General features: G+C 33.9%; 3 protein-coding genes across 4 annotated transcripts; 1 reads left to right on the forward strand and 2 right to left on the reverse strand.

Annotated features, from left to right (window-relative positions):
* The first annotated feature begins 111 nt into the window (after positions 1–111).
* Positions 112–4,409, forward strand: LOC144847471 (prefoldin subunit 3-like). The gene is made up of 6 exons (XM_078703854.1): positions 112–211; positions 714–838; positions 1,429–1,495; positions 1,913–2,011; positions 2,393–2,531; positions 3,167–4,409. Exons 1-6 carry the CDS (start codon positions 137–139, stop codon positions 3,220–3,222), a joined length of 561 nt encoding a protein of 186 aa, XP_078559980.1. The 5' UTR covers positions 112–136; the 3' UTR covers positions 3,223–4,409.
* A 1,726-nt stretch (positions 4,410–6,135) lies between these two features.
* On the reverse strand, positions 6,136–17,617 carry LOC144847734 (monocarboxylate transporter 13-like). 2 transcript variants are annotated; one of them, XM_078704237.1, is made up of 7 exons: positions 17,478–17,617; positions 12,802–13,065; positions 12,328–12,624; positions 11,650–11,933; positions 8,939–9,164; positions 8,220–8,363; positions 6,136–7,603 (listed from the first exon to the last, which is right to left on the reverse strand). In XM_078704237.1, exons 2-7 carry the CDS (start codon positions 13,004–13,006, stop codon positions 7,380–7,382), a joined length of 1,380 nt encoding a protein of 459 aa, XP_078560363.1. In that variant the 5' UTR covers positions 13,007–13,065; positions 17,478–17,617; the 3' UTR covers positions 6,136–7,379. The 2 variants fall into 2 exon arrangements, with proteins under 2 accessions (XP_078560363.1, XP_078560364.1); XM_078704238.1 differs by lacking the exon at positions 17,478–17,617 and adding an exon at positions 13,169–13,384.
* A 3,406-nt stretch (positions 17,618–21,023) lies between these two features.
* On the reverse strand, positions 21,024–27,322 carry LOC144847857 (monocarboxylate transporter 13-like). Its single transcript, XM_078704394.1, has 8 exons — positions 27,173–27,322; positions 26,386–26,482; positions 25,979–26,244; positions 25,116–25,412; positions 24,312–24,604; positions 23,723–23,948; positions 23,031–23,174; positions 21,024–21,867 (listed from the first exon to the last, which is right to left on the reverse strand). The coding sequence occupies exons 3-8, from the start codon at positions 26,178–26,180 to the stop codon at positions 21,647–21,649; spliced, it is 1,383 nt and encodes a 460-aa protein (XP_078560520.1). The 5' UTR covers positions 26,181–26,244; positions 26,386–26,482; positions 27,173–27,322; the 3' UTR covers positions 21,024–21,646.
* Positions 27,323–27,898: the final 576 nt, after the last annotated feature.

Genomic DNA, 27,898 nt, shown 5'->3' on the forward strand with positions numbered 1-27,898 from the left:
AAAAAATAAACAAGGTACTTTGTTTCTACTACTTTATAAAGTAAATTTTATTTCAATGAATAAAGGAATTCACTGAAATTTAAAATATTTCCTTAGATTTTACTTAAATGAATTCGATTGTAAATTTTAAGAAAACATGGCCACCGACCAAGAAAGTTCAGTCATGCTTGGTCCACGACCAAATTCAGGAATTCCCCAAGCCGTTTTCGTAGTAAGTTTATATTTCTTGTTGCATATCAATTTATTCTGTAGTAGCTAATAGATATATTAGTATCAATATGGAGGAGGCCTAGAAATGGAGCGTAGTGGGCATAAACTAGCATCTAGGCTAGGCCTCAGTTCATTCAGAGTAGTAGATAGCCTAGATAGATAGGCTATACTAGAGGGGTCTGCTGCACATGCTGTGTAGCTAGCTGGCATGTAGACTAGGGCCTAGCGTCTCTATGTACGTAGGACCGGAGGTAGTTATTTGTCGCCCTGTCTGCATCGATCATGGCCTCATCGTCGGAACGTTTGGCTAGCTGAGTGGGGGTTCAGTTTATGAAACGAAATTGCTGACACTTTTTTTTGGCTGCTGTGTGAGTGTTGATGACTGTGAGACTGTGTTTTATTTTTAAAAAATGAAATACCAGATTTTGCCACTTATTGTGTGAGTACATTAATAATAATTAATAGATTTATTTAAAGGATTTTCTTTATTTTGTTCTTGTCAGGAAGATGTAGATGATTTTATGTCTCAAACTGAGAATGAATCTGTTGACGAAGTACTGCGTCGACTAGATGAACAACATCAGAAATACAAATTTCTAGAATTCAATCTTTTACAAAAGAAAAGAAGGTATAAATATGTTAAGTTCCATGGTTTTAAAGTTTCCCAAAAGTAAATTAATAATATACTTTTCTGATTATTAATTCAGTGAAAGTTGTTAAAAATTACAATTTTCAATCTAAAGATCTGTCTACACATGACAAAAAAATGTGATGTTCCCATATGGACATGATGATGTCATATCAGTACCATGTTTGGGTATATCACTACCATATTTGGGTACATCACACTTTTTTGTCATATAAAGTTTAATAGTGTAGACAGAGCTTTACACTTGCTAACTGTAGTTTGAACCCTGACTCCCAGCTGTTGCGCAATATGCTTTCTGTTTCACTGAACACAATTGTTTTTGTTACTCTCAGCAAATGTGAACACTTTGAAATTATCAATCCAAAAAAAATATTGTTGTCAGGTAAGGAAGTGTACCTTCCGCATTTTGTTATTCCATGAATTTGACAAAATATTTTCATTGTTTTATTGCCGGACTGGAATTGTCACTCTTCCTTCACAATGGTTTAATTATGATTAATAAGTTGTTACTAATTTTTTTTTTCCAAATCATTTAATTAAATATTAATGTAAATTTATTTTTGTTAAAGGTTAAAAACTCAGATGCCAGATATTAAAACAACTTTAGATATTGTGAAATATATGCAGAAGAAAAAGGTACAGTAAGAATAAAATATTATAATAATTATGCAAGCAATCATTGGAATTGTGAAAATATATTTAAGTTATAGTTATTTCTAAGATATTTTTCAATATCACACTCATCAAACAATTCATAATTAAATCAATAGTCTATTTAGTGCCTAGCTTACCTGGATAAACCAACAATAGCCCTTTCTCTTCGAAGAGCAAGATATAACTCGAAAAGTAGAAATAGTATTGTCCAAGTATTAATATATCTATTACAAAAGCAAACCACTGTGCAAGCTCTCTTGAAGACATTTTACTCTATCATGTCTAGAAAAGAAATGATGATGGTGGTTTGTGAGGAGGCTCTGGCTATACCCTTTGTCGTACTAAATTCACCAATATTCATTACATTATTTTTTCTATACTTTACTTTCTTTACTTAAGGATTCTAGTGATAGTTTGCCTGCTCAGTTCTTGTTGTCAGATCAAGTGTACGCGAAGGCTACCATCCCACCAAGTGATAAAGTCTGTCTCTGGTTGGGGGTAAGTTAGTTGTGTATGCCTGACTGGAGTTAAATAGTAAAATCCTGATTGTCTTATCAGTTCCTTGTTAAATAGAACAGTCAATTTTTCAACTCATGCAAATATTCTCTCCATTCAACTTATGAATATTCATTATTGGGATACTATTGAATTATGATTGTCTTATCAGTTCCTTGTTAAATAGAACAGTCAATTTTTCAACTTATGCAAATATTCTCCCCATTCAACTTGTGAATATTCATTATTGGGATACTATTGAATTATGATTGACCTATCAGCTCCTTGTTTAGAACAGTCAATCTTTCAAACTCATGCAAATATTCGCCCCATTCAAATTCACCTTATGAATATTCATTAATCAGATACTTTTGAATTATATAGGCAAATGTAATGTTGGAGTACTCTTTAGTAGATGCAGAAACTTTGCTAACTAAAAACCTAGACAATGCTCAAAAGACTTTGAAAGAAGCAGAACAAGATCTGGACTTTCTCAGAGACCAGTACACTACCACTGAAGTCAGTATCCTTTTTAAAACATGTGTTTATTTAGGTTTGATTACCAAAGTATCAGCATTTGGTAAAATTGCTGCTGCTTTAGATTAAGCTCTGTCTACACTATCAAACTGTATGTGACAAAAAAGTGTGATGTGCCCATATATGGACATGATGAGTCATATCACTACCATATTTGGAAATATCACACTTTTTTTTGTCAAACTAGTTTGATAGTTTAGACATAGCTTTAATCAGCATTTCAATTTTGAAGAATATATCTCCTGCCTTGTATATAGCTAAAATTTATGGAATTGTGTTCAATTCTACCCTAGTAGCAGGCTTGTAACTCATTACTGTTTTCACACCACTCCTCACTAAGCATCAATTAAGACCTAAGCTCTGTGTACACTATCAAACTAGTTTGACAAAAAAAAAGTGTGATGTGCCCAAATATGGTAGTGATATGACATCATCATGTCCATATTATATGGGCACATCAGATTTTTTTGTCACATAAAATTTTATAGTGTAGGCAGAGCTTTAGTTAATGAGCATGATATAATCTATTCATCCTGTAATTGGTGAATTAGTTGATGTTGGATGTGTAGAAAACAATTCTTTCAATAAAACACTGCTTTCCTTAACATCGTTTTTCTTTAGATATCGCCAGAGTCTATAACTGGAATGTCAAGAAGAACAAAAAACCAGACACATGATTTAACTATCTTAAGCTCTGTCTGTACCATCAAACCTTATGTGAAACAAGAATGTGATGTGCCCATATATGGACACGATAATGTCATATCACTACCATATTTGGGCATATCACACTTTTTTGTCAAACTAATTTGATAGTGTAGGTTTAAGCTCTGTCTACACCATCAAACTTTTTGTGAAAAAAGAATGTGATGTGCCCATATATGGACACGATAATGTCATATCACTACCATATTTGGGCATATCACACTTTTTTGTCAAACTAATTTGATAGTGTAGGTTTAAGCTCTGTCTACACCATCAAATTTTTTGTGAAAAAAGAATGTGATGTGCCCATATATGGACACAATAATGTCATATCACTACCATATTTAGGCATATCACACTTTTTTGTCAAACTAATTTGATAGTGTAGGTTTAAGCTCTGTCTACACCATCAAACATTTTGTGAAAAAAGAATGTGATGTGCCAATATATGGACACGATAATGTCATATCACTACCATATTTGGGCGTATTACACTTTTTTGTCACTAGTTTGATAGTGTAGACAGAGCTTTAAATTCATAGTAGTAACTTTTAGTGTCTTTTAGAGTGTGTAATGTAACCATTTAATTTTGATGGTGGTGGTGAAATCTTATTTTGAATTTCGTATTTGCTGTTAGCGAAGAGTTGTGAAGAAAGGCTGCTATTGGTTTATTACTTAGGTACTGCTTAAACAAAAACATAATTGTTCACACATTTTTAAAAAATTAACCAATATTAACTTCGAAGTAAACTCTACATATTAACCAATATACAATGCTGCAAACACTAAACAAAGAATATGATTTTAAATCAAAATATGTTGTTTTTTTTTTTTGGTGAACTGACTTGCATGAATAAATAATTGACCAAGCACATCATTACATTTTACGACAATTAATAGAGGTTGTTATCCTGGCCTATTTCTTCCAGATCATTGGTCAATTAAGATATATCATATTTGCTAATATTTTTTTTTTAATCTAATATATGCTCATTTGAGAAAATTCTTTATTAATGACCATACTTCCTTAATATAGGCCTACTGTAATTATAAAGTTTCTTCATGATGTTCTTTTCCATAAAAAGTCTGTTCAATTAGCTGCTTTAAGCATATAGTAAATGTAAAAAAAACCAATAAAAACATCATAATCTATTGTGAAGATGTCTGTAATGTGTATTATTGTGTAGTTTTATCATGGACCTATAAATTAGATTCTACCTCTAATTTATAGGTCCATGATTTTATTATGTAAGAATTTTAAATGATGTTTGCTAAATGCCAATTGTGATGCTCTGGATTGGAGAAAACTTGCATAAACGTCTGTGCATTGATTGATTGTTAAAGGCAAAGGTGCGGGCAAAAAATTTCTATTGATCATATATTCCAATAATTATCGATCTATAGTTTGCCATATGTTTCAGAATTTTTTGAATTTTATTTGTGTTACATGATCTTATATTGTTTGAAGGTTTGCATGGCGAAATCAAATGTTGATATAAAATTTGCGGTACACCACGTGTATTAGTTCTGAAAAGAACTGTTGAGTTTCTCGACGTTTCGATCAATATGCTTTGATCTTGTTGAAAAAAAGCACTTTCTTATCAGTGGGGGATAGTTCAAATTACATTGTAAAATCTCTATTCTTTTGTACACAAAAATGTTGTAAATAGAGAGGCATTTTTAAAATACTATGAAAAATAAACATTGTGGTAAAATATGTAATCAGATGACTTAATATAGGTAATATAACTTGAATTTTACATTTCTGGTGTTTTTATTCAATTTCAGGTTTTTATTTTCGTGCTATAGCAAAAAGTATCCACTGTATACCCACCATCTTTTTTTCACTTGCTAGTGAGTCACCAGACATAAACTACCTAATTACTGAAAAAAAGTCTGTCTGAATTTTTCCAAATTTTGTATTTTACCATTTTAAGGGAAATTCATGTTTTTTTTGTCATGATGTATGTTGAACATATTTATGTACAATTAACCAAATATGTTATTTTTAAAATTCATGCCTGTACCTGAGCTTTAAGTAAAAGTTGATAAGCATTAATATGACATTAAACGCAATACTTATGTTGGTCATGCGTGAACGATATCATGCACATAGCCTGGAAGTCGTAACGGCGCGTTGTGGGTGTTTTTAAAATTACCTAAATTTTCTCTTAAATAATTTCCGGTTTTTTAGTCACGTGCCATCACGACTCTTATACAGCTGCTCACTATGTCGGTAAACACTAACTCAAATTTGGGCACGCGACTGCAGCCATGTATATGGCCTTGTTTATACAATAAAACACCACCGTGGTGACCTATACTAGTGGGAGAAATACAATCTAATAACAGGATGCTGAGCTCCGGAGATCAAAGGGTTTATCTGTGGCTGCGACACGATCAGTTCTACGCCGCGCAGAATATGTACATAGCACCAAACTGTTGGTATTTGTCGTAACCAGACATATGATCAAACGATTGGTACGAGTTTCTATATTGGCAAGGTGAGCTCAGTGTCCTGTTGTTAGATTGCCTTGGTTTGTCATTACAATAAAACATATATAGCGGTGCTCTAGAGAAATACGGATTGCGAACTCAAATAGAATCGTGTGCTTTATTAGCATAAATATCTTAGTATTGAATTCTTCATCGTAATATCATGGAGAAATAAGTTAGTCCTCCATGGTAATATAAACAACCGTCTAGTCTACAAACAACGTTTGATTATGAAAACAATGTCGTATTTAGAGTTTGTTTCTAAATTTATCACTGTTTTCATACACAATACAAAATGGCAAAGATGTCTTTAAATAATTATCAAAATACTATTTATTCACTCCAAATAATATAATAATTATACATTAGAAAGATGAGTTACACATATTTTCAGCATGTTAATTCTTATTATATAACAATTGTTTTTAGTATTTGAATACAGATAAGCTTTATTCTTCCTTCTATGGCGTGCCGACGATGACCGGAGTCATCGCTCCGTTGGTTCAATAACGAGACAATAACGGTAATTTTTTTTCTCTTTCGTGGGGCCAACCCACTTTTATTTCATTCTTCATATTACACATTGTAGTTATATATAGAAATTGTATAAAATGTCATTAAAATAAAGTTTTAAATATAGGCCTATATATATATAAATAAAAATTAAAATAATAATGAAACAATTAAAAATTAATACATGTAATTTTAAGAAATACAAGTTAATAATTTCCTTTTTACGTTACCCCATTTCTTTTTTGCCTTGTTTATGTTACAAGCATATTGATTCTGTATAAGATTTTTTAGTTCAAATCGGAACAAGTTCCAGACGACTTTTGATCTCATTTTGAATGCTTTTCTAATGATTTAATAAAATTTGTTTTATAAATACAAAAAGTAAACAATGATAATAATTCATTGACATTTTCACTTTTTGTTCCAATAACAATGTCTAGCCAATCATGTACAGTTTCTTCAAGTGTATAGCATTTTATAATCATGTTGTTAAATTTTGTCCATACTTTTTGGATACTTTTACATTTCAAAAGCATGTGCTTGTCTGTCTCAATTTCGTTTTGGCAGTGTTCGCACATTTCTTCCGGAGATATTTTCCATATCTTCATTCGTTGTTTACATGCCAGAATCTGATGTAGCAGTTTAAAATTAAATTGTGCTACTTTTGTTACATGTTTCATGCTATAGACTTTTTTTAACCATATTTCATTCCACTTAAAGTTCACATTTCTAAATTCTGTTTCCCATTTCGATTGACAAAATGGAGTAATAGATATATTGTTTATAATGTGTTTATAATAAAAAGAATTTTTATACTTTTTACAATATATTGTTTGTATTTCTTGTTTGACAATAACGGTAATAAAAAATATAGAATCTGCGTTATTCTTAATGCTTGGTTCCCACTAGCGACGCAACGTAACGCAACGCTACGACGTGTTGACGCAAAGTGCTGTATTGCGTAATCACAAGTGGGAACCGACGACGCAACAGTGCTGCAAACATCGCAGGTTTGATTTCACGCAGGCGGGGGCAAACGCAAAAGTACGCGGGGTGAACCAGGTCAAAGTCTACGGCATGCTAAAAGGGTGAAATTTAGCTATTTCCACTAGCAATACGACTAAACAACAGTTACTTTTTCCTCCACATAAGTGTTGCCAATTAAATGATTGTTTTTGCATTCACTAGTGTCTTTATTATGCTTATAATCCACCATGTAGCGATCCGGTGCAAAATACTTTTGGTAAAGTGGAGCCAACAACAACGTTACTGACGAAACTAAGTACAGGCCAGTACATAGGTATAGTGCGGGGTTGTAGGAACCCGTCGAGTCATATAAAGAACCTGTTAAGAAACAAATCAAATGGCAGTTATAAATCATTTATATTTACTTTTCTCAATATATTGTCAACATTGCACTCGTTGTCCAGAGTACCATCCGCGATCATGTACGTATAATCTCTCCATGTCAATGCCGTTTAAACTAGAACATAACGCAAGGACGTAAACGCAACACATGCGTGTTGACCAATGACAGGCGACAGTTCGAATACTCCATCGCTTGTGATTGGTCAACTCACTTACGTTGCGTTACGTCCTTGTATTGCGTCTCTAGTGGGAACTGGGCATTAATCAATTTATTTATTTTTTCTAAATTGTTATCATTGTCTTTCTACAGAGGCATAGACCTACATACACAAAATGAGGCCTACATTTTATTCCGATTGAGGAATCTACTAGGTAACCCTTTTCTACGTCACTCTGCAGCTGCTCATGTTTAATTCAATAGCATCCAATAAGAAGAAAGTCATATTATTTCGCTTGATTCGAGCCCAAACTAAATTTACAAATGGTTTAAAAATGGATAAATAAATAAATAAATAATTAATACCAATCTTTTATGGTAACACAGAGGGTTAAAAAGGCAAAATGTTAATGAAGCGTAAACTCAAGTTATTACCTTGTATGAACGGGCCTATAAGATTCCCAACTCCACTCCATACCAAAACAATATTTGCTGATGTTTTACTTCTTCTCGCACCGAATATTTCCAAACCAGTGGGCAACTGAAGTCCATTATATACTCCTCTTGGAAGACCGTAACCTATTGTAAAAACAATTACAATACACCACCTTAAGTTTCACACTAAGCCCGCCGACGACGGATATTTCTCTTGATCACACAGTAAGCCTACATACGTCACGTACGTTCGTGCAAACACCCCTTTGATTTCGTATCGGCCACCATTTCGTTTCATTCATTTATTTATTTGATCAGCATAAAATCAATACAATGACATACAATCTTAAACAAGAGATAAATAAGCTGGGCAGGGGAGCATATAGCCGCGTTGAGCGTCGTGAAAACGAAACATCGCCGTTCGATTCACCGGAACGGAACCGTGCCGGAACAGTTGTGAAAGAGACCCTTTACTCAAGTGAGTCAGCTACCCCTCATATAAAATATCGCAATCTGGGCTCTCAGTGTGTACGTACTTTGTCGTAATAAATGCATGTGCATGAATATAGGTCATACCTATAGTATTTAAATAAATTATTTAATTTTAATAACTGATTGGACTGTGTATACTTTATAACATCATCATATGAAGGAGAAACAAATACAAGCGGCAGGACATAGGCCTATACCCACTACAGAGAAAATAAGATACAACTTACAAAATGTTATACACAATATTAGGATCGTATTCGTGGTCAACGTCAAGCCTACGCTCACAATCATTAATACCAATAAGCTGACTGGTAGACAGTATATGAGTGGAAAGGGTATTCGTGGAGCAACTAAGATAATGACGACCTTTGAGAATGCATCTCCAATGGCTAGTACAGTGATTCCTGTCGCACTCTTCTGGTTGCTCAATCCAATAGATTCGAGAAAGGTTGCCTAAGATAGTAAACAAACCATGATAAACACAGAAGAGAGCTTGGTTCCAATTAAGTACCAATTTTAATATGTAAGGGCGTGTGGCGCAGTGTGTTGGACGTTCGACTACTGATCGTGAGATCGAGGTTCGAATCCAACTTTCGCCGCATTGCTTGTATCCTTATTTATAGGCAAGATACTTTACTTACGTTTGCCTCTCTCCACCCAGGTGTATACAATGGGATTCCGGTTAGACCAAGACACAACTTTGCGCTGATTACTAGTATGTTTCCATACGTGTTTAATCCACACAAAAAATGACTGGGGTAATAATGTTCAGCGCTTAGAGGTTTCACAATATTAGGCGCTATATAAAATTAGGATATTATTATTAATATATCAATCAATTAACCAAACAAGTGGATTAACCACCCTTGTCAGTCATGTTAAATTAGCTGCTTTGCGTGTGTAGTCTGGTGGAACCAGAATAAGAATCTAAATATATATTAATAATTGTGAATACATTATTTATATTACGCATTTCACAAAAAATGTCGTCTCGAATGCGTTGTGGACTTCTGTTACACTTTTTAACTACTGTACATGCTTCAATTCTCCCCTGGTACGGCGCTAGTTCGCATGTCCTGCTACCCAGCAAACTCAAAACGTTTGTAAAACGTAATCGAAACCTTTGCATTTGGGTTTTTTAAGGTTTGGTTTTTCTAAAACGTTTTAAACACGTTTTTTCAACGTTTCTGTGTCAGAAATAAATTTTATACTCGAACAACGTTTGCATCAAAACGTTATAAAAACGTTATAATAACGAATGCAAAAAACTAAAAAAGTCTGTCAAACAGAAGAACGAAATCAAAACGTTTACAGAACGTTATAATATAACGAAATAATTACCAATTTTCAGAACAGTTGTGATCGTCTTTTTGAAACGTTTTAAAAACGATTTTAAAACGTTGTTTTTTAACATTGCAGTTTATGGGAAATTACGTTACACGAAGACATAGAAAAAACGTTATAATAACGAATGCAAAACACTAAAAAAGTCTGTCAAACAGAAGAACGAAATCAAAACGTTTAAAGAACGTTATAATATAACGAAATAATTACCAAATTTCAGAACAGTGTGATCGTCTTTTCGAAACGTTTTAAAAACGATTTTAAAACGTTGTTTTTAACATTGCAGTTTATGGGAAATTATTGTTACACAAAGACATAGAAAAAACGTTATAGAAACGTATGTAAAACCTACTAAACACAAGGGTATTAATAAAGCGAAATCAAAACCTTGAAAAAACGTTATTTAAAAACTAAATTGTTACCAATCTTTAGATAAAATGTAAGCGTTTTTTACAAAGTTTTAAAAGCGTTTTTAAAACGACTTTATTAACATTGCATTTTCAAGACAATACATTTGCAGCAAAACTTTATAAACATTTTTGTACAAAACTAAACACAAGGTATGAATCAAGGGAAATCAAAACCTTGAAAAAACGCCACAAAAAACTTTATAAAAATGTATGCAAAATTTACAAACACAACATGTGTTTCCAATAAAGTAAAACCATCACGTTAATATTATCGTTGTATAAAAATCGTTTTTGCGAAATGTATCAAAATGGCACAGCTAAACTTGAATCAACAGAACAAGGCATTTTATAGCACTTCGAACAATGTTCAGAAGATTGATCGTTTTGTGAAACGTTTTGAAAACGATTTAATAACGTTGGTTAAAATTGCATAATAAAACGCTATTTCATGGTAAGGAAAAACCGGTAACGAACATAATTATTGTAACTATATTTACACCAATTCTCATGATGATATAAAACTTATAAAAAACGATTGTTTAACGTTATAATGTGCATGCAGTGCCCATGTGACTATCACGTTTTGATGACGTCAACATTTTTAAAAGTGTCCGTTAACTGAAAATCATCCAGAGAGAGACCGTCAGATATACCACGCTATACAATATTTGTTAACTGAGATCAAAGTAGCAAAGGAGAGGTAAGTTATAACTTTTCATTGTTTGTTGTCTCAATGCATAAACAGGAAATATGTAGTTAAATACTGTAGGCCTAAACTGAAACTAAATGACCTCATGATGAGTGTGGAATACAAATAGTACATCAGGGTAACCCCTACTCGTCTCGAAAGATGTACAAGTTTCTTTAAAGCGCACATGAGCATTTTGTTTATACGGGACCTAGGGTTAGTATTCCTTAATTATCCGATACTGACTCATGAAACCATGTAGCGTCGAATCCTTGTCATAGTTATATGAATACGATTCCCATTGAGACGCAACGCAAGGACGTAAGTGATTTGAACAATCACAAGCGATCGATTATTCGAACTTTCGGTTGTGATTGGTCAACTCGCTTGCGTTGCTTCTACGTCCTTGCGTTGCACCGCTAGTGAGAACCAACCTTTAATCGCACGGCCACTCTCAAATAAGCTAGGAATAACATTTTAAAATGGTTATACTTACCATATAAACATACTGAAATACTAAAGCAAGGTAACAAGTAAAAGTTGCCAAACTGAACAACCAGACCTCAGGAAAACAAAGTAAACTAGGCCTACTCGCCGATTGTGAAGTCCTTTTTGTTTCCATAGCTCCAATCTTGCAAACATCAACATTTGTAGGCTTAGTAAAAAATATACAGCAGAACATTCCAAAAATAAAAATCACAGCTGCAGATATACGGAATGTCCATCTCCAACCAATATGTTCTAAACTAAACTCAATCAAATTGCTCATGGCAAAATTACCTGAAAAAGTATGAAAATAACATTAGGCGAGAGTAGACCCATACATTTGTATAAAATGAGTATATATGTCTATTTACAATGGTGGATTTTTTAAACAGTTGATGTTTACGTAGGGTATGTTAATAACGTCACAGAGAGGCTAATAGGCTTTTCAAGTTAAAATAAGGTACAGAACCCATCATTTGGGACGCCCGTATTCCCATGTTTTACCTACAACCAACAGGACCACAATGCAAAACAGGTTTTCTTTTACCTGATTGTGTAATCCTGTAAAAAGATGTTGTTAAATAAATAAATAAATCCAGGGGACACCTCTATTAAGCGGACACTTCAATAGAGGTTCTACATTTACATTCTAACGCGACAAGCATAGTTAAGTTGACTTCAAATTTACCAAATGTTGCTCCGAGTGCTACCAACGTCATTGCACTGGCCCTGCGTTTGTCGTGAAACAATAATATGACCACTTCGTTTGTTAAAATCATCGAAATGTTAGCACTTAATCCATAGAAGACTCCATAAAACAAAATAACGTATATTAGTGTAGGAGAAAACGACGTAGCAACCAGGGAAGCACTTCCAATTACCGCACCAATGATGCCGAATTTGCGAAATGATAGATGACGTAATACCCACGTTGATGCTAGTGTACCAAACATAAACGAACAATAACTGATCGATCCAATCCAGCCTAAAACAGGAAAAATTAATACAGTATCACTTAATGTCTATGAATAGTGTTAAATATCGAAGAAGTGATAAGCTATAGCTATCAACAATGGTCATGGCTGCGATTATGTGCTAACCTCCGACATTTATACTACAGTTATATACAGGCCTAAAGGCTATATCAACTACACTTTCTTACCTGTTAGTGCAACGCTACTCTGGAACTCATGTTGTAGTTCATCAAAAAACAATCCAAAATTGTACAAAAATCCAATAAAAACAAACTGATGAAAAGTACCAATTATAGTTTTGAACCATGGTAAGTTTCCCCTGTACCATGGAACTGATTCGATGACGTCATTATCTTTGGTGCTGGCTAACTCGTAATCATTCTTTCTGCTCATCCCGTATTTTTGTAACAAATATTAATCACATACGTATATGGAACTCCTTTTGATGCATTCTGTAAAAATAAATACTAGTTTTTGCATTTACGATAAACAAAAATAAAAAATAGAACTCCTTGGAGTAGGCCTAATAACTGTATACTCGTTGTGATTGCCTACCTATTCAACACATTTCTGAACATTTTTCAGAGGGACAATCCGTATAAGCAAAAAGAAGACATTTTGTAAACCCGACTTGAATTCTACCTCAGCTAGTAAAATTTGTCTTTTAAAGTTTGTTATCAGTGGGCGTCTTAAGCCTCAGTCTCAGCAAGAAAACAATAGGATGTTGAGATCCGGGAGATCAATGGTTTATCTGGCTCAGCGACACGACAGACCCACGCGTGCCCGCGGAGAGTATTACATAATAGTACAGTGGTATTTGTCGTAGCCAGACAAAATATCAAAGGACTGTGTTACGAGTTCCTATATCTTCGCAGGGCGTGTTCTGTTAGATTGCCTTGGTCTCACTATGGCTCCGGGGATGCAGATTTGCAAAATGTATTCCTAATCCAATGATGGATATGTGTGTCATTCTCGAACTCAACATTGTGCTGTCTCTCATTCTAGCGGCTCCATTTTGTTAAGTCCGTGGTATATTCACCTGGATCAGGCCTATACCATCAATCATTTACAACTTAGCATATTTTTGCTGGTTCCTCAGCCGTAAGACTCACATGTTTGTTCTACCTGTGATTTGTCCGTATCTTTTGCGCATGTGCGGTTAGGCCTATTTATTTATATATTTTAAACCACGGACTGTAAATATTTGTATTGCGTCATAGTTATTAGTTGTAATCTTTATAAAGTCGATCAATCAATCAATCGTTCGTTTTATATAGCACCATTCTAACAGTCATTGCTCATGGCGCTGCCAAAAATATCAGAAAATGTGAGTTTTTATTAGCCTAAAGGCGATCAATAATGATGTTTGTTTAATGCACGACGATAATGTATACAATGCAACATTGACCTTATTAATAATTATGTATATTAACAAACTGCGATGGTAGAGCTTGAATATAAAAAGTATGTTTGCAATTAAGGTTATAGAAAAGGCCAAAAAATGGAGGAAAACATAGAACTCAGGGGCGGTCGCAGGACTATTTTAAGAGGGTTGCCCAAAGACTCCAGGGCTGTAGACACTGAGTATTTGAGCAAGCAAATTGTTAAATGACACCCTTAGATGGCCGCAAATGGTACTCTCGCAATTAAATTTCATGATAAATTGTACCTCTAGTTTGCCGGAAATGTCATTCACTCTATAGTGCGCTAGCAAACAGAGGATTGTAGCCTATATTATTCCGCCGGTAATAAAACATACGCGACTTTTTTTCGTTCAATGCGAACAGGAAGTCTCCGATGAAGGTACTTCTGGTACGGTAATACATTCTAATAACTGTACTCAATTAATGTAAATTAATTATCAATTAATAATTTTTAAAAGTTATACAAAAAATATGAAGCTGCTGCTATAAATATATTGAGCAAAACGTTAACTTGTATTATTTTGAATTAAATGAATAAAAATAAAGTCCGATGTTAAAACTACAATTTCCAAAATTCATTTTTATTTATCCACTATAAACTTGACAAAAGTGTTGTTTAAACCACACTACAAAATAAAACAAAGAAAATAATGATTTTGACATTTGCAGAAAGAAGAAAACTTTGCTCTGCTACCGGTATAACACGGTTCAAATTACGGGAATTCGGCCTAATATTTACGGACGTACGGAAGTGAAGATAAATAAGGTACTACACGCATCGAAAAAACAAAACTATACGCACAATTATGATTTGGCCTAAAAATTGGCCCAGATTATGGAAAACCCCCGGCAAAACGCAATAATTATTGACAAATCGATTATTAGCCTTGTTATTATTATTATATAGCATTATATGCCTAATATTTAAAAGGAATAATAGGCTATATTTCGTATATATATATATTTTTTTTTGACGCAAAGTTTATGTGTGAATGCTTGATTCATTATAGGTAGGCTAATCTATGATGGCGCTAGTAACACTGATATGCGTGTGAATGACGTAGTAGGCTACATACACGAGCATAGCTAGGGAAGATATGTACTGCCGTTCATTGCGAGAGGAGGGGGAAGTCCGGTAATGTATCTATATATAAATTTACGTAAGGGCAAAATTCGGTAAATCCCGCGTTACTTCTAGAATCATGATAATGTAACAATCCAGAGATGAAATAAAATCACGAATACATTTAGCTGATTGTCGTTGTGTTAGTCGTCGTCAGAAGTTTATCGACCGACATCTATTTATTTTTTTGTGGCAATTAAAGTTGAATATATATATTTCTCATGTGAAGTAGAGCGTTTCTCTGAATAATTTTGTTTATTTATTTATTTATTTCATTTCCTAACCAACAGTGAACTCATGGTTCACCACTTACAGGAGGGAACACAGACCAACACGTACACATACAATAAAAAATATTAAACTAAACTACTAACAATGTTGCGAAACTTATGGAAATTATTACTAGGAAAATAATACTAAGATATCTAATAATATAAACAAACGAATAATTTTGTTTGTATTATAACACAAGTTCATTTTGGATCTCAATTGGAGACCAAATAATCCCTCTTGTCCAGCACACCAAAGTAGAACAAATGGGAGACCAGCCCAATCTTGACCTTGGAGTATTTTCTTACTTACTTAGACTTAGTTCCTCCTGTTCTCTAAAGAACATTGGGCAGCAGGAGTATTTTCATAATTACTTAATAAATTATTAAATTAAATTTTTTAATTTCCTGTTATTGTAATAATTAAATTATTCTTAATTAATGAAGGTCATTCTTTGCCTTCTTTGCATTAATTGTCTTTCTATTTTTAGCCAGACTCCGTTGATACAAAGGAGTGGAGTGGAGTTGTGGCTTGGTGGTTATGATGCTTGGCTACCACTCCAAGGGTCCTGGGTTCAAGTCCCGTCACATGTCAGGATTTTTCTAAGGACAAAATTACAACTCCACTCCCAAAGACTTGTAATAAGACTTTGTTTATGTAGAGCATCTTGTATATATGTTTGTCTTGTGAACCTCTGAGGGTCCCTAATGATCAGCAATTGCTGGATGGATCACCCTCTTTAAATATGGTAAAAAAAAAAAAAAAATTGGGGAAAACCCGGTATTTTCGCTGAAAAGTTAGGAGTCTTCCATTTGTTTTGGCCTCACGATCGATCGAAAAGTGGGTGAATAACAGAAGAAAAACAAAAATATCAATCCGCGCGCAATGCATTTTGGGATTTATAGCGGGCCGCTATAATTATTAGAATCGACTTATTTTTCACATTTTTAACCATTTAAAGACGAAAAAAGTTATCACAATAGGACCATATAGTATTATTTTTACATTAAATATTATAGTTTGTGATCTTAAATTAGATCTAAAAAACGTAGGGAATGGGTCTTTAATAGAATTTCTGTTTTTCATCTGGCGTTACTCTTTGAGTTTTGCCCTCTTCCTTCATATTACAATTTATATTGGATATTTGTTCTTATCTTATGTGGAAGAAATAAATGCTGATCTGATTTGATTTGGATTTTCAGTAAATTACCAATGGTTTACTCAAAGTCAACACTGTAGCATAATCCCTCACTATTCAATCAAAATGTTATTCTTAAACTACTTTGTTGAAAAATGGATTGCGTAATATATAAATGGATTGATATAGTAAAACGTAAAAAAGATACTTTCTTGTCTGGTTATTATAAGGTATTCATGCAGTTATTAAGCGGAGGATTATTTTTGTAGCGTTTCGTTTAAAATACATTTTGTTACAAAAAAATATTTTGGCTGTGAAAGTCGTTAAATTCGTTGGCGCCAGCATTACCAATCAAAACATTCAACAATGATAAAATGCCCTACTACTTTTGACTATGCCTTTTCAATTCATTCTGCGCATGCTCAGAAACTTATCTACACTTATCTGTGCGTAGGCATATTGGTGACTGCTGTGCATTCTGCCAATTTACAAATTCTCTTCCAGTCTGGACTTCTATAACGTATAAATATGGATATTGTATACGATGAATGGGACTCAATTTTAGTGGCAGAAACAACATTTAGTATGAAATAAAGGTGTTGCCCGGGCCACTAGGGCAACACCCCTGGGTCTGCCCCTGCATTACTTACATATTTAAACAATAATATACAGTATACGAAAAACGTATCCTATATCGGATCATAGAGATATTATAGCTCACTATGATATAATATCTCTATGATCGGATATAGGATGCGTTTTTCGTTCCGTGTCAGTATGAAACGCCCATGCAAACTAAGGGAATGTTCCCTCCCTAGATAAACACTGTCTACAATCCGACCAAAGACAATGCCTACCGCCAATACTGTCGGAACAGATGGTTATTCATTTATTATGTTCTGTACTTACACTGCAGCAGCGAGATTAATATGTAGGCCTACTGTAGAGAACTTGAGTAGCATCAGGAAACTAATAAACAACGCAGAATAATGTACTAACTCTTGATTATCAGCACATCAACACATACAGTATACCAACATGTTAATACACGTCATTGGAGTTGATCCACAGATTTGCAGCTGATAACAAACGTGACATATCTGTATGTGCAACACAATGCACCTGGTATTTTGATAATATGAATTGTCCGGTGCTGACACTGCTTGAGGGCGTAAGATAAGAAAAGTGTTTTTTCAGGAAAATCCACCAAGTAAAAATAGTGTTACGTTCGATCATTACATATAATATGAATTGTCCGGTGCTGACACTGCTTGAGGGCGTAAGATAAGAAAAGTGTTTTTTCAGGAAAAACCATCAAGTAAAAATAGTGTTACGTTCGATTTGAAGATATTCGCTGTTTATACTACAAAACATAATTAAACGGTACTCATATTTTATATCAACTGTGGCTACATACTTCTTCAACATAATTGATTATTACGGAACTAGGGGACTACCGTACTTTCAGTAGAGTTGCTGTGTGTGTGGCAGTTGCTGTGTGAATTAGTACACTGGTTGTGTACTGCATGACGATTGGTGTGACCATTGGTGTGTACTGCATGACGATTGGTGTGTACTGCATGACGATTGGTGTGTACTGCATGATAAATGTGAACTGAAGGCAGAGGAGGCGTTCCATAGGTTAACCGGTCCTACTCATCTAGAATTAGATGTTCTGGTTCTTTAAAGTGCACATGAGTTTAGTGTACACTGGACTTCGGTTTATAGTCCTCATCCGAGAAGACTCGTTCTACCACTCGGAACACGTTAACAACTAAATATGACAAAGGTTATATTGATTTAACTTTATCTGTATTAATATTTACTATGAAATAATACTACCCATCAGAAAAGTCGCTTGCAAGTTTATTTATTATACTTTTAATTTTTACTTTAATTTAAATTTAATTTTTAATTTTAATTCCATGTTTCATAGTTCCTGTAGATCTATAGTTAATTTTTATTTATTTTACAATGTATTCTTTTTCATGTATTTCAAAATACATATACAATGCATTTTGTTTTCATACGCAGTCCATAACAATTGAAAAACGTAATAGGCTAACTGATGACGGAAACATAAACTATTATTGTAACACTCTTAAAAGTTCTATTTGATGTCTACAATTAATATTAAACGAAAATTAACACACCTCTTGACCAGCGGTTATACCGTATACATCTTGAAACCAGATTATGGCATATATTTCGTGCCCTTTTATTTAATTTTACAAGCTAACTGCTCTAGTTAGGCCCACTGGTCCGTTGTAACGGATTACTATTTCGTCTGAACGGTATTAATTCGTTTGGTCCAAAATTACAAAAAAAAATGAAAAAAAATCATAGTTTCATATATAAAATGACAAAACAAATGGTAAATTCAACTAAAACCCATTGGCTGGCAGCCAATTTGACAATTTTTTGCTTTAAATTATAGTTTTCAGGGGCGGTCGCAGGACTATTTTAAGAGGGTTGCCCAAAGACTCCAACACTAAGTATTTGAGCGAGCAGTTTGTTAAATAACACCTCTAGATGGCCGCAAATGATACTCTCGCACGTAAAATTCATGATAAATTGCACCTCTAGTTCGCCGGAAATGTCACTCACTCTATAGTGCGCTATAGCAAACAGAGGATTGTAGACTATAATATTCCACCGGTAGTAAACGTACGCGACTAACAATATAGGAGAACATTTTTTTTCGTTCAATGCAAACGTCACGGGGAAGTCCCCGATTAAGGTACTTTAATACATTCTAATAACTGTACTCAATTAATGTAAATTTATTATCAATTAATAATTTTAAAAATATATTGAGCAAAACGTTGAATTGTATTATTTTGAATTTCATTTTAGATTTTCAGTAAATTACCAACTAATCCGTCACTATTCAATCAAAGTGTTATTATTATACTACTATATTGTTGAAAATTGATTGCGTGATGAAAATGGATTGATAGTAAAACGTAACAAAGATACGTTCTTGTCTGGTTATTAGGTATTCATGCAGTGATAAAGCGGAGGATTATTTTTGTAACGTTCCATTTAAAATAAATTTTGTTACAAAGAAATACTTTGGTTGTAGGAAGGTCGCTGAATTAGTTGGCGCCAGCATTACTTCTTTTACCAATTAAAGAAGTATTGTCCCTTTGACTAATTCCAAAACAATTTTAAAAAAAGATTTCGTAAAAAAGTGGGCCATTTTGAAGTATCATAATAGTTAGGCCTATTAATTTTCACCAAAAATTAGTCGAAAAAAATCATTTAACTGAAATACAGACGTTTTTTTGTTCAATAACTTCCAGTCAAGGGTTTTCGAAAAAAAAAAAACAGTTCACTATAATGTAATATCTCTATGATCGGATATAGGATGCGTTTTTCGTTTCGTAACATAATGAAACACGCATGCAAACTACAGGGATGTCCCTAGAAATACACTGTCTACCATCCGACCAAAGACAATGCCTACCACCAATATCGGAACAGATGGTTATTGATATTCATTTATATAATGACGTTCTGTACTTACACTGCAGCATCAGCGAGATTAATATGTAGGCCTACTATGGAGAACTTGAGTAGCATCAGGAAACTAATATTAAGCAAAGCAGAATAATGTACTAACTCTTGATTATCAGCACATCAACACATAACAGTATACCAACATGTTAATTCAGGTCATTGGAGTTGATCCACAGATTTGCAGCTGATAACAAACGTGACCTATCTATAGTTCACTATGTCGGTCGGTCGGTCTGGTATCACTATGCGTTTTAGCACGCGACTTATGGCTGTTTTTTTTATAAACCAAGGCATTACATCACATGAATTGAACTGGTATCAAATCCGGTGCTGACACTGCTTGAGGGCGCAAGATAATTTTAATTATTGTTCTCAAAATCTTGATATTTGCATATGTGTATCGGAAAGTGAACTGCTTTTTAGTAATACACCATCCAATAGGATTAATTTACTTTTGTCAATACTAAAGTTTTATATATATAGGAGTAAGTTTTCGGGCCTCCTCTCACCCACCGGCCTCATAAGCTTTGTAAAATAATACTTTACAATTAAAAAGTTTAGATGTTTGATTAATAATAGAGCCGAAGAATGGGAAGAGTGGAGTGCCTGGAATAATCTTCTGTAACATAGATTTGTATCACTCTATATTCTGGCTTGACTGTATTTCCATAAGTTTATAAGAGGGTGTTTATATAGGAGAATTGATTATGTTTAATTTTTCTTTTTTTACTCTGTGTGGTGTAATATCTGCTTTTTTGTATTCCAATGTATTAAAGAAAGATTCATAAAAAAAAGTTTTATTTATTTTACAATGTATTTCTTTTTCAATGTATTTCAAAATAAATATACGATACATTTTGGTTTCGTTTGGACCAAAATTATCAAAAGACAAAGATTTAAAAATAAACTTCGTTAATACTAAAATAATATTATAAGATGTGTTTATTTCAAGTACTCATCGTTCTTATTTTATATAAAGTCCATATGACTACATTATTTTCAATACCGAAACTTAAATAAACTTCCTAGTTGTTTAATTTTTAAAACTTTTTTAAAAACTGAGATTATCTAAAATATAATATGTAAAGAAAAGTAATTGTAATTGCATCATATTAAAATGTTTTAATAAATCATAGGCATATACAACCATAGAGAAAATTTGATTTAAATTAAACGAAAACGAAAAACTCGACTTAAAATATCTATACAAAATAATACCACTACAGGTCATAAGGCACACAGTACGGTAAGTTGTATACATGCTATATATACAGAGAAGTAAGACACACGACGTGAACAATTTATATTTAAAAATAAAACCAAAATGACATTCTAATTCTAACCTTATCTAAAGTATATATGTTTTTGGTGTTTTTTTTATACTCATCCAGCAGCTGGAACTCACCAATTACGTGATGGATAAACTATAATTAATTGCTTAATAAAGTAACTTTCATTTGAGGGTGTGGAGTAAAAAGTGTCATGAGTTACAAGGCCGGTAAACACACAGATTGGAAGCAAGCTGCTACTCTCCGCTACGAGTTAAAATTGAAGATTTAAACAACTGTTATTTTTTCTTCCAAATAAACGTATTCAATTGCAGGATTGTGATAAATTTCAGCGACATTTTTCTTCTTTGTGTCCACCAAGTATCGACTGGGTGCAAAATATTTTTGGTAGAGTGGAGTTAACAACATTGTGATACACGATAAAACGTATAAAGCAGAACATAGGTATAATGCGAGGTAGTATGTGCCGCTGGCATCGTACAGGGAACCTGGAAATAAACAATTTGAATTCATTATTTTTATGGAATGTCGATTGGACACGCGTTATAAACGCAGTACGATCCTCATGTAACAATTGAAGCTTGGTTCCCATGCAACGCAACGACGTAAGCGCGCCCCGCAAGTAATTGACCAATCACGACGCGATAATCAACCGAACAGTTGCTTGTGATTGGTCAACTCACTTATACGTTGCGTCTACGTCGTTGCCTTATACCCAAATTGTAACAAAGCTTAAGGCCCATTTACACTAGGACGATAACGATTGACGATAAATATATAAGCATGTATTTTGTTTACATAAAACAAAAGAAATTAGAAAGATTCGTTCTAGAACTATATGATAAAAATTTATGCTGTCTTTTATAAAATTCCAATCAAATGACGTCATGATAAATGAAAACAATACAATCGTTGTATTGTCACGATATTATTGCTCTTACTAATCATGGCGTCATTTGATTGGACGTGTGAAAATATCATTTTGATCAAAGGAAGCATAGATGGTTATTCTATAGTTAGAATCAAAAGTTTTTATATTTCTTTTGTTTTATGTATGAAATATGCATATTTGTCTATTTATCGTCGATCGTTATCGTCCTAGTGTAAATGGCCTTTACGAATTTATCATATCACCTGGATCCAGTCCAAGCCTAATTGAATTTTATTCTAACGCGCAAGCGCTGTAATGGAATGGAAATTGAACGAATCACGACGGAAACGTTTAAATCTCAATAATAATCAGTAGAAGGCCGTTGATGCTTTCCCTTTTAAACAGTTAATTTATGTTTCGTATGGAACGCCGTTTGTAACTATGGATTTCATATATTTAATAGTTGTGGGAAGAACGACATTCCATAATTTCTAAATAAGGGATGAACAAGACGTTTATAATTCATTTGGGGCATTTGTATATGAAACCAGGGAAGACTGAGAAATTACAATAATTTCCAAGGCCGTGAGAGTGGTTTAAAACAGACGAGGAAAAGATGCTTTAAATATAATTATTCATATAAAATATGACGATCTCTGCTGGGGAATTGAGGTGGGTAGTTAACATTTCAGACGAGGTGAGCGCCTGCTGATCGTCTGGTCATGCTGGCTACGGCACTGATTTCACTAGTCTCCCCTGATGAAAATAAAGTAAAATTACCGAAAATAAATGGTCCAACTAAACTTCCAAGACCATTCCAAATATGAAGTACATTCACAGTTGTTTTACTTTTATTAGTACCAAATATCTCCAGGCCAGACGGAAACTGAAGTGCGTTGTACACTCCTCTCGGAAGACCAGAACCTAGAAAGAAAAATATGGTTGCCTCAATAACTGACTAATAATTGATTGTCTTTGTTAACCGTGATTGCCGTTAGGAGCCGCACGTGGGCGGCTAATTGACCAAACACTCACAAGACGAGATGATTGGTAAACGTACGCGCACGTGCTTTAGCCTAAAGCGTGGTTCCCACTAGAACGCAACGCAGGGACGTATTGACGTAAAGTGATGTATTGCGTAATCACAAGTGGGAACCGACGACGCAACAGTGCTGCAACAATCGCAGGTTTGATTTCACGCAGGCTAGGCGGGAGCAAACACAGTTATTGGAAGGGCATTTTCTTACGTTGTTTGGCAACAAAGAAGGACGTACACACCCACAGACTTAACTTATAATTAACTTAAATATAATTACTGGCCAAAATCCAAGAGACTCGAGGAGGTTTTGTTGCGTAACGCAGCGTTGTCAATTCGTGACTCAGGGGCTTAATTATATTCAGTGTGATATATTCATCTTATACAGTAATAACATAAAACCAGAAGGTTGCTCTACTCACTAGTAAATACTTACAAAACGACAAGACAAATATAACAACAGGATTCTTTGTCCATGTCAAGGCTAAACTCATAATAGCTGACACGAGTATACAGACCGGTAGTGTGTAAATAAGAGGAATCACAATGCACGGAGCTGCAAAGATGATGAGAATTTTGGCAGAAGCATCACCCAGCGCCATTAACATAATTCCTGTAGCGCTCATTTGGTCAACAAGTCCAATAGATTCAAAGAAACTACCCTATTTCCAGTTTCAAGGAGATAATAGAAAACATTACATATTGACCTATCATGCGTGTAGTGGGTAGTCTAGGTTCTAAATATTAGTAAACGATAAATATTTTGGCACATATGGCGTTTCATACTTATACTACTTGGAGCTCGTTCAGACAAAAATCGAAAAGCCCAATTAGGGTTGGGCCAGCTACAGTGATTTAGAGTACTTAGGTTGGCCATCGAGTCCCCATTTTTGTAAATATTGAAAAGGACCGAATAGATAATGAAATGAAATGTATTAATAGAGATAAAACCACAGATCACAACCGTACGATTAAATCTACTTCTCATTTCATGTACGCTACATTAACATTACACATAAACTTACCATATTTACATAATGGAAGACCATAGCAATACAATAGCTAAGTGTTGCTATACTGAATAACCATACTTCAGGCCAGCAAATTACATGACCGTGACGTACGGTGGGTTCTTTCTTTGTTATCTTATTCTTAGTGTCTTTATCTTCAATATTATGGTCACACACTTTTTTGGTTGCCAAAAATGAGCAGCAGATTGTTTCCACTATAAGAAGGATTAAAGCAAATATACGGAATGTCCATCTCCATCCGATTTGTTGGATGACGTATTCAATCAGGTTGCTCATGGATAGGTTTCCTAAATAATCGTAAAACAATGTTGGTTTGTTTATGAACTAATAGACGTACTAAAAAAAATACAATTAATAAATCATGTGGTAGTCATCAAATTTCCTTTAAAAAATTAAAAACTTTTACAATTAATAAATCATGTGGTAGTCATTAAATTTCCGTAAAAAAAATCAAAAGTGTTATGCATTTGAATAGACTAATTTCATTCATCAACGTAAATGTCAGTGAAGACAAAACGTATGGAAATTTTTATTTCAAAAGAGTAAAGGTTTGAAGAATTGCAAATCAGTAGATAGGCCTAAATTACCACGCAATAGTAGGGCCTATAACAGAATGTAGTCTTTAAAGCGTGGTTCCCACTAGAACGCAGGCAATTATTAGAAGGGCATTTGCTTACGTTGCGTAGATTGCGTTACGTTGCGTCGCTAGTGGGAACCACGCTTTAATATATGCCGCCATATGACGTCACAAAATAAAAAACTTCCTAATGTTGTGACTACATTTTAATTTCATCTTACCAATAGTTGCGCCAAGTGTTACCATAGTAAGTGCACTGGCTCTCCATTTATCTTGATATAACATTACTTGAGTTTCTATGGTAACAACTAAGGTAACGTTTGAACTCCATCCAAAGAATACGCCGTAGCAAACGATCACGTATACAATTGTCGGCGAAAAGGAAGACACAAGTAGCGATACGCTTCCGGTTAAGACGCCAATCATTCCCACTGTGCGGTATGACAGATGACGAAGCATCCATGTTGTTAAGATCGAACCAAACGTATAGAAACAGTAACTAAGGGATCCAATCCAACCTATGAAGAAAAACAACAACATATTATATCTTGTTATTCTGTTTAAAATAGTTTATGAATTGATAACGTAATTTCTAACAATAACTAATTGATCCAATCCAACCTAGGACAAAAAACAGGTATTGTATCTTGTTATTTATATTGATTGTGAATAATAATGTACTCTGTTTAAAATATTTTATGAATTGATAACGTAATTTATAACAGTAACTAATTGATCCAATCCAACCTAGGAAAAAAAACAGGTATTGTAGTATCTTGTTTTTGAACGCGCCCAAGTAGCATACGTATGAAACGCCATATGTGCCAAAATAATTATATTGATTCTGATTATAATACTCTGTTTAAAATAGTTTATGCATTTGATAATGTAATTATAACAGAATGTAATATAATTTATGCTACCATCTAGAATTTTTAACTTAAATTTAATTTAACTTTGGAGCACATTAATAACATTTAGTTGATAACATTACTGGGTATTACCTCCGGTGTTACTGTGCAAAGGAGAAATTAATTAGGTCACTCTTCCCTGTATGAATGTGACTGTTTCTACTAAAAGATACCTGTTATAGCAGCACTACTGTGGAACGTTTGCATCAACTCATCGAAAAACAGTCCAAAATTGTACAAAAATCCGATATGAACAAAATTTAATAATGCACAAAATATAGTTTTAATCCACCGGTTGTGACTTAAGTTACAGGAACACGTAAAGCTAAGGCACTTGTCGTATGCTTCTCCACTCTGCTGGTGGTCGCACCTCATTTTGTTTTTCTGTATATCAACTTAGCATTGAATGTGTGAGTGTTCTGCATACATGATTATTTTCCTTTTAAAAAAAAGATAATTTTTAGATCACAGTGAACATATAAAACTTGCAGAGGAAATAATTGTCATGTATTTGTCACTATCGTTTACGTTATGACAGGAAGAAGCATTTCTGGCACAAAATATTTGTAAAACTTAATACCTCTTTATTTTCTGTACGTCTGCTTCTGTGAAACAATTCAAAGAGTAATTGTATCATTCTTTAGCTGAGGATCCTACCTGGCCACCTCTCTAATTATCTATTATAAATCAAAAGAACAATTTAGAATATAGGCTGTCCGCAGTCGGAAAGAGGCATTGAACAACCTTGTCATTAATTCTGAAATATGTAATGTTTCAATGCAAACTGATAAATCGAGTAGTAAGCAGTGAGTGGGGCTCTGGAAAATCCATATCCATGTCATTGCACGAACAAATTTGGTGTGATAAACGATAACAGAACAATCGAAAATGATTGTTTCCTAAATACAAAAAATCCTAACAATTGATATGTTATCGTTGGACTTTGTGTCTATTACTGCTATGTGTATGCATAATTGCACAATACAAAATTATACATTTTGATTTTAAATTGCAGTGGAGCAAAATTTTGACGGATGACGTGACATGACCTGGGTGTCGAATTCCACATATTATCCGTATCTAATCTATTGCATTATTGTCCTTCAATTCCATTTATGTTAGGCCTACAGACAGCAGATAATAAATCAAAACATGTATTGATCTTAATGAAACGGATAAAAAAGCATGATAACCTACCTTATATAGACAATGACCTGTGACAGTGTGTTAAACTAACACTGCAGACAGTGCAATTAGGTCACATGCCTCCTCTGTTGTGTATACAGTATATATAATATATATTATATTATATTTACTTTAGTGACCAGCAATTTTATTAGCAATAATTAACAGCATTATGTACTTACAATTTACTTGTGTACGCATCTATCCATCATCTACCCATCATATATCGTCACTGTACGCTTCCTCAACCATGCTGCTCCGTATTTAACAATATGGCTTTGTTGTATTTATGCACTGTATACCTGATTGTGTAAAGAGGCCAGAAACCATTTTTTAAATGTTGAACTGAGACAATCGTATTCGTATGTTCTCTACCTCACCTAACGGGCCTTGGTCAGCAGATGTTTACACAACCTTGTAACGCTGTACAATGAGGGCGGCCTTAAACTTTATCAAGACTACCTTGTATGACTTGATTATATTAACCTGAACCTATTATTCGTTTCGGGAAGGAAACATGAATTATTCATTATTTTCATTTACCATTGAATATGCAAGACGTGCGAAGGACCTAGTAAGATGATTATTGTTTGACTGGGTGCATTCGTCAAAACAGACTTCCATATAAATTCTTTGAAATCATCCCATGACTATTTCACTGAAATAGCTAGCCCTACGTTGAAAAAGGTAATATATGATTTTTATTAAAATAATTAGGTATGATTATTGCAATTATATATACTGACCTGCCATTTACCGTACAATAACAATAATATTGCTCATAACAATTTTACGATGCGGATGAATAAATTATCACAAATCAACAATGCTTGTTTTAGAACAAGAAGTACTTAAGGCGGCCTATATGGAGATAGATATAAGGTGTTAACAAAGTTGGGCGAATTCGG

The sequence above is a fragment of the Antedon bifida genome, chromosome 7 (genome assembly GCF_963402885.1).
Source record: "Antedon bifida chromosome 7, ecAntBifi1.1, whole genome shotgun sequence".
Classification (NCBI taxonomy): domain Eukaryota; kingdom Metazoa; phylum Echinodermata; class Crinoidea; order Comatulida; family Antedonidae; genus Antedon; species Antedon bifida.

What these genes read in the sequence shown, in the direction of transcription:
- LOC144847471 (XM_078703854.1), top strand. Translation starts at nt 137, where the DNA reads ATGGCCACCGACCAAGAAAGTTCAGTCATGCTTGGTCCACGACCAAAT. An exon ending in TTCCCCAAGCCGTTTTCGTA is followed by an intron (nt 212 to 713) that starts GTAAGTTTATAT and finishes TGTTCTTGTCAG; the next exon opens with GAAGATGTAGATGATTTTAT. An exon ending in GTACACTACCACTGAAGTCA is followed by an intron (nt 2,532 to 3,166) that starts GTATCCTTTTTA and finishes GTTTTTCTTTAG; the next exon opens with ATATCGCCAGAGTCTATAAC.
- LOC144847734 (XM_078704237.1), bottom strand. Translation starts at nt 13,006, where the DNA reads ATGAGCAGAAAGAATGATTACGAGTTAGCCAGCACCAAAGATAATGAC. An exon ending in TATTTCAGTATGTTTATATG is followed by an intron (nt 9,165 to 11,649) that starts GTAAGTATAACC and finishes TTACTATCTTAG; the next exon opens with GCAACCTTTCTCGAATCTAT. An exon ending in AATATTGTGTATAACATTTT is followed by an intron (nt 8,364 to 8,938) that starts GTAAGTTGTATC and finishes TTTTTACAATAG; the next exon opens with GTTACGGTCTTCCAAGAGGA.
- LOC144847857 (XM_078704394.1), bottom strand. Translation starts at nt 26,180, where the DNA reads ATGAGGTGCGACCACCAGCAGAGTGGAGAAGCATACGACAAGTGCCTT. An exon ending in CAGTAGTGCTGCTATAACAG is followed by an intron (nt 25,413 to 25,978) that starts GTATCTTTTAGT and finishes TTTTCTTCATAG; the next exon opens with GTTGGATTGGATCCCTTAGT. An exon ending in AACACTTGGCGCAACTATTG is followed by an intron (nt 24,605 to 25,115) that starts GTAAGATGAAAT and finishes ACGATTATTTAG; the next exon opens with GAAACCTATCCATGAGCAAC.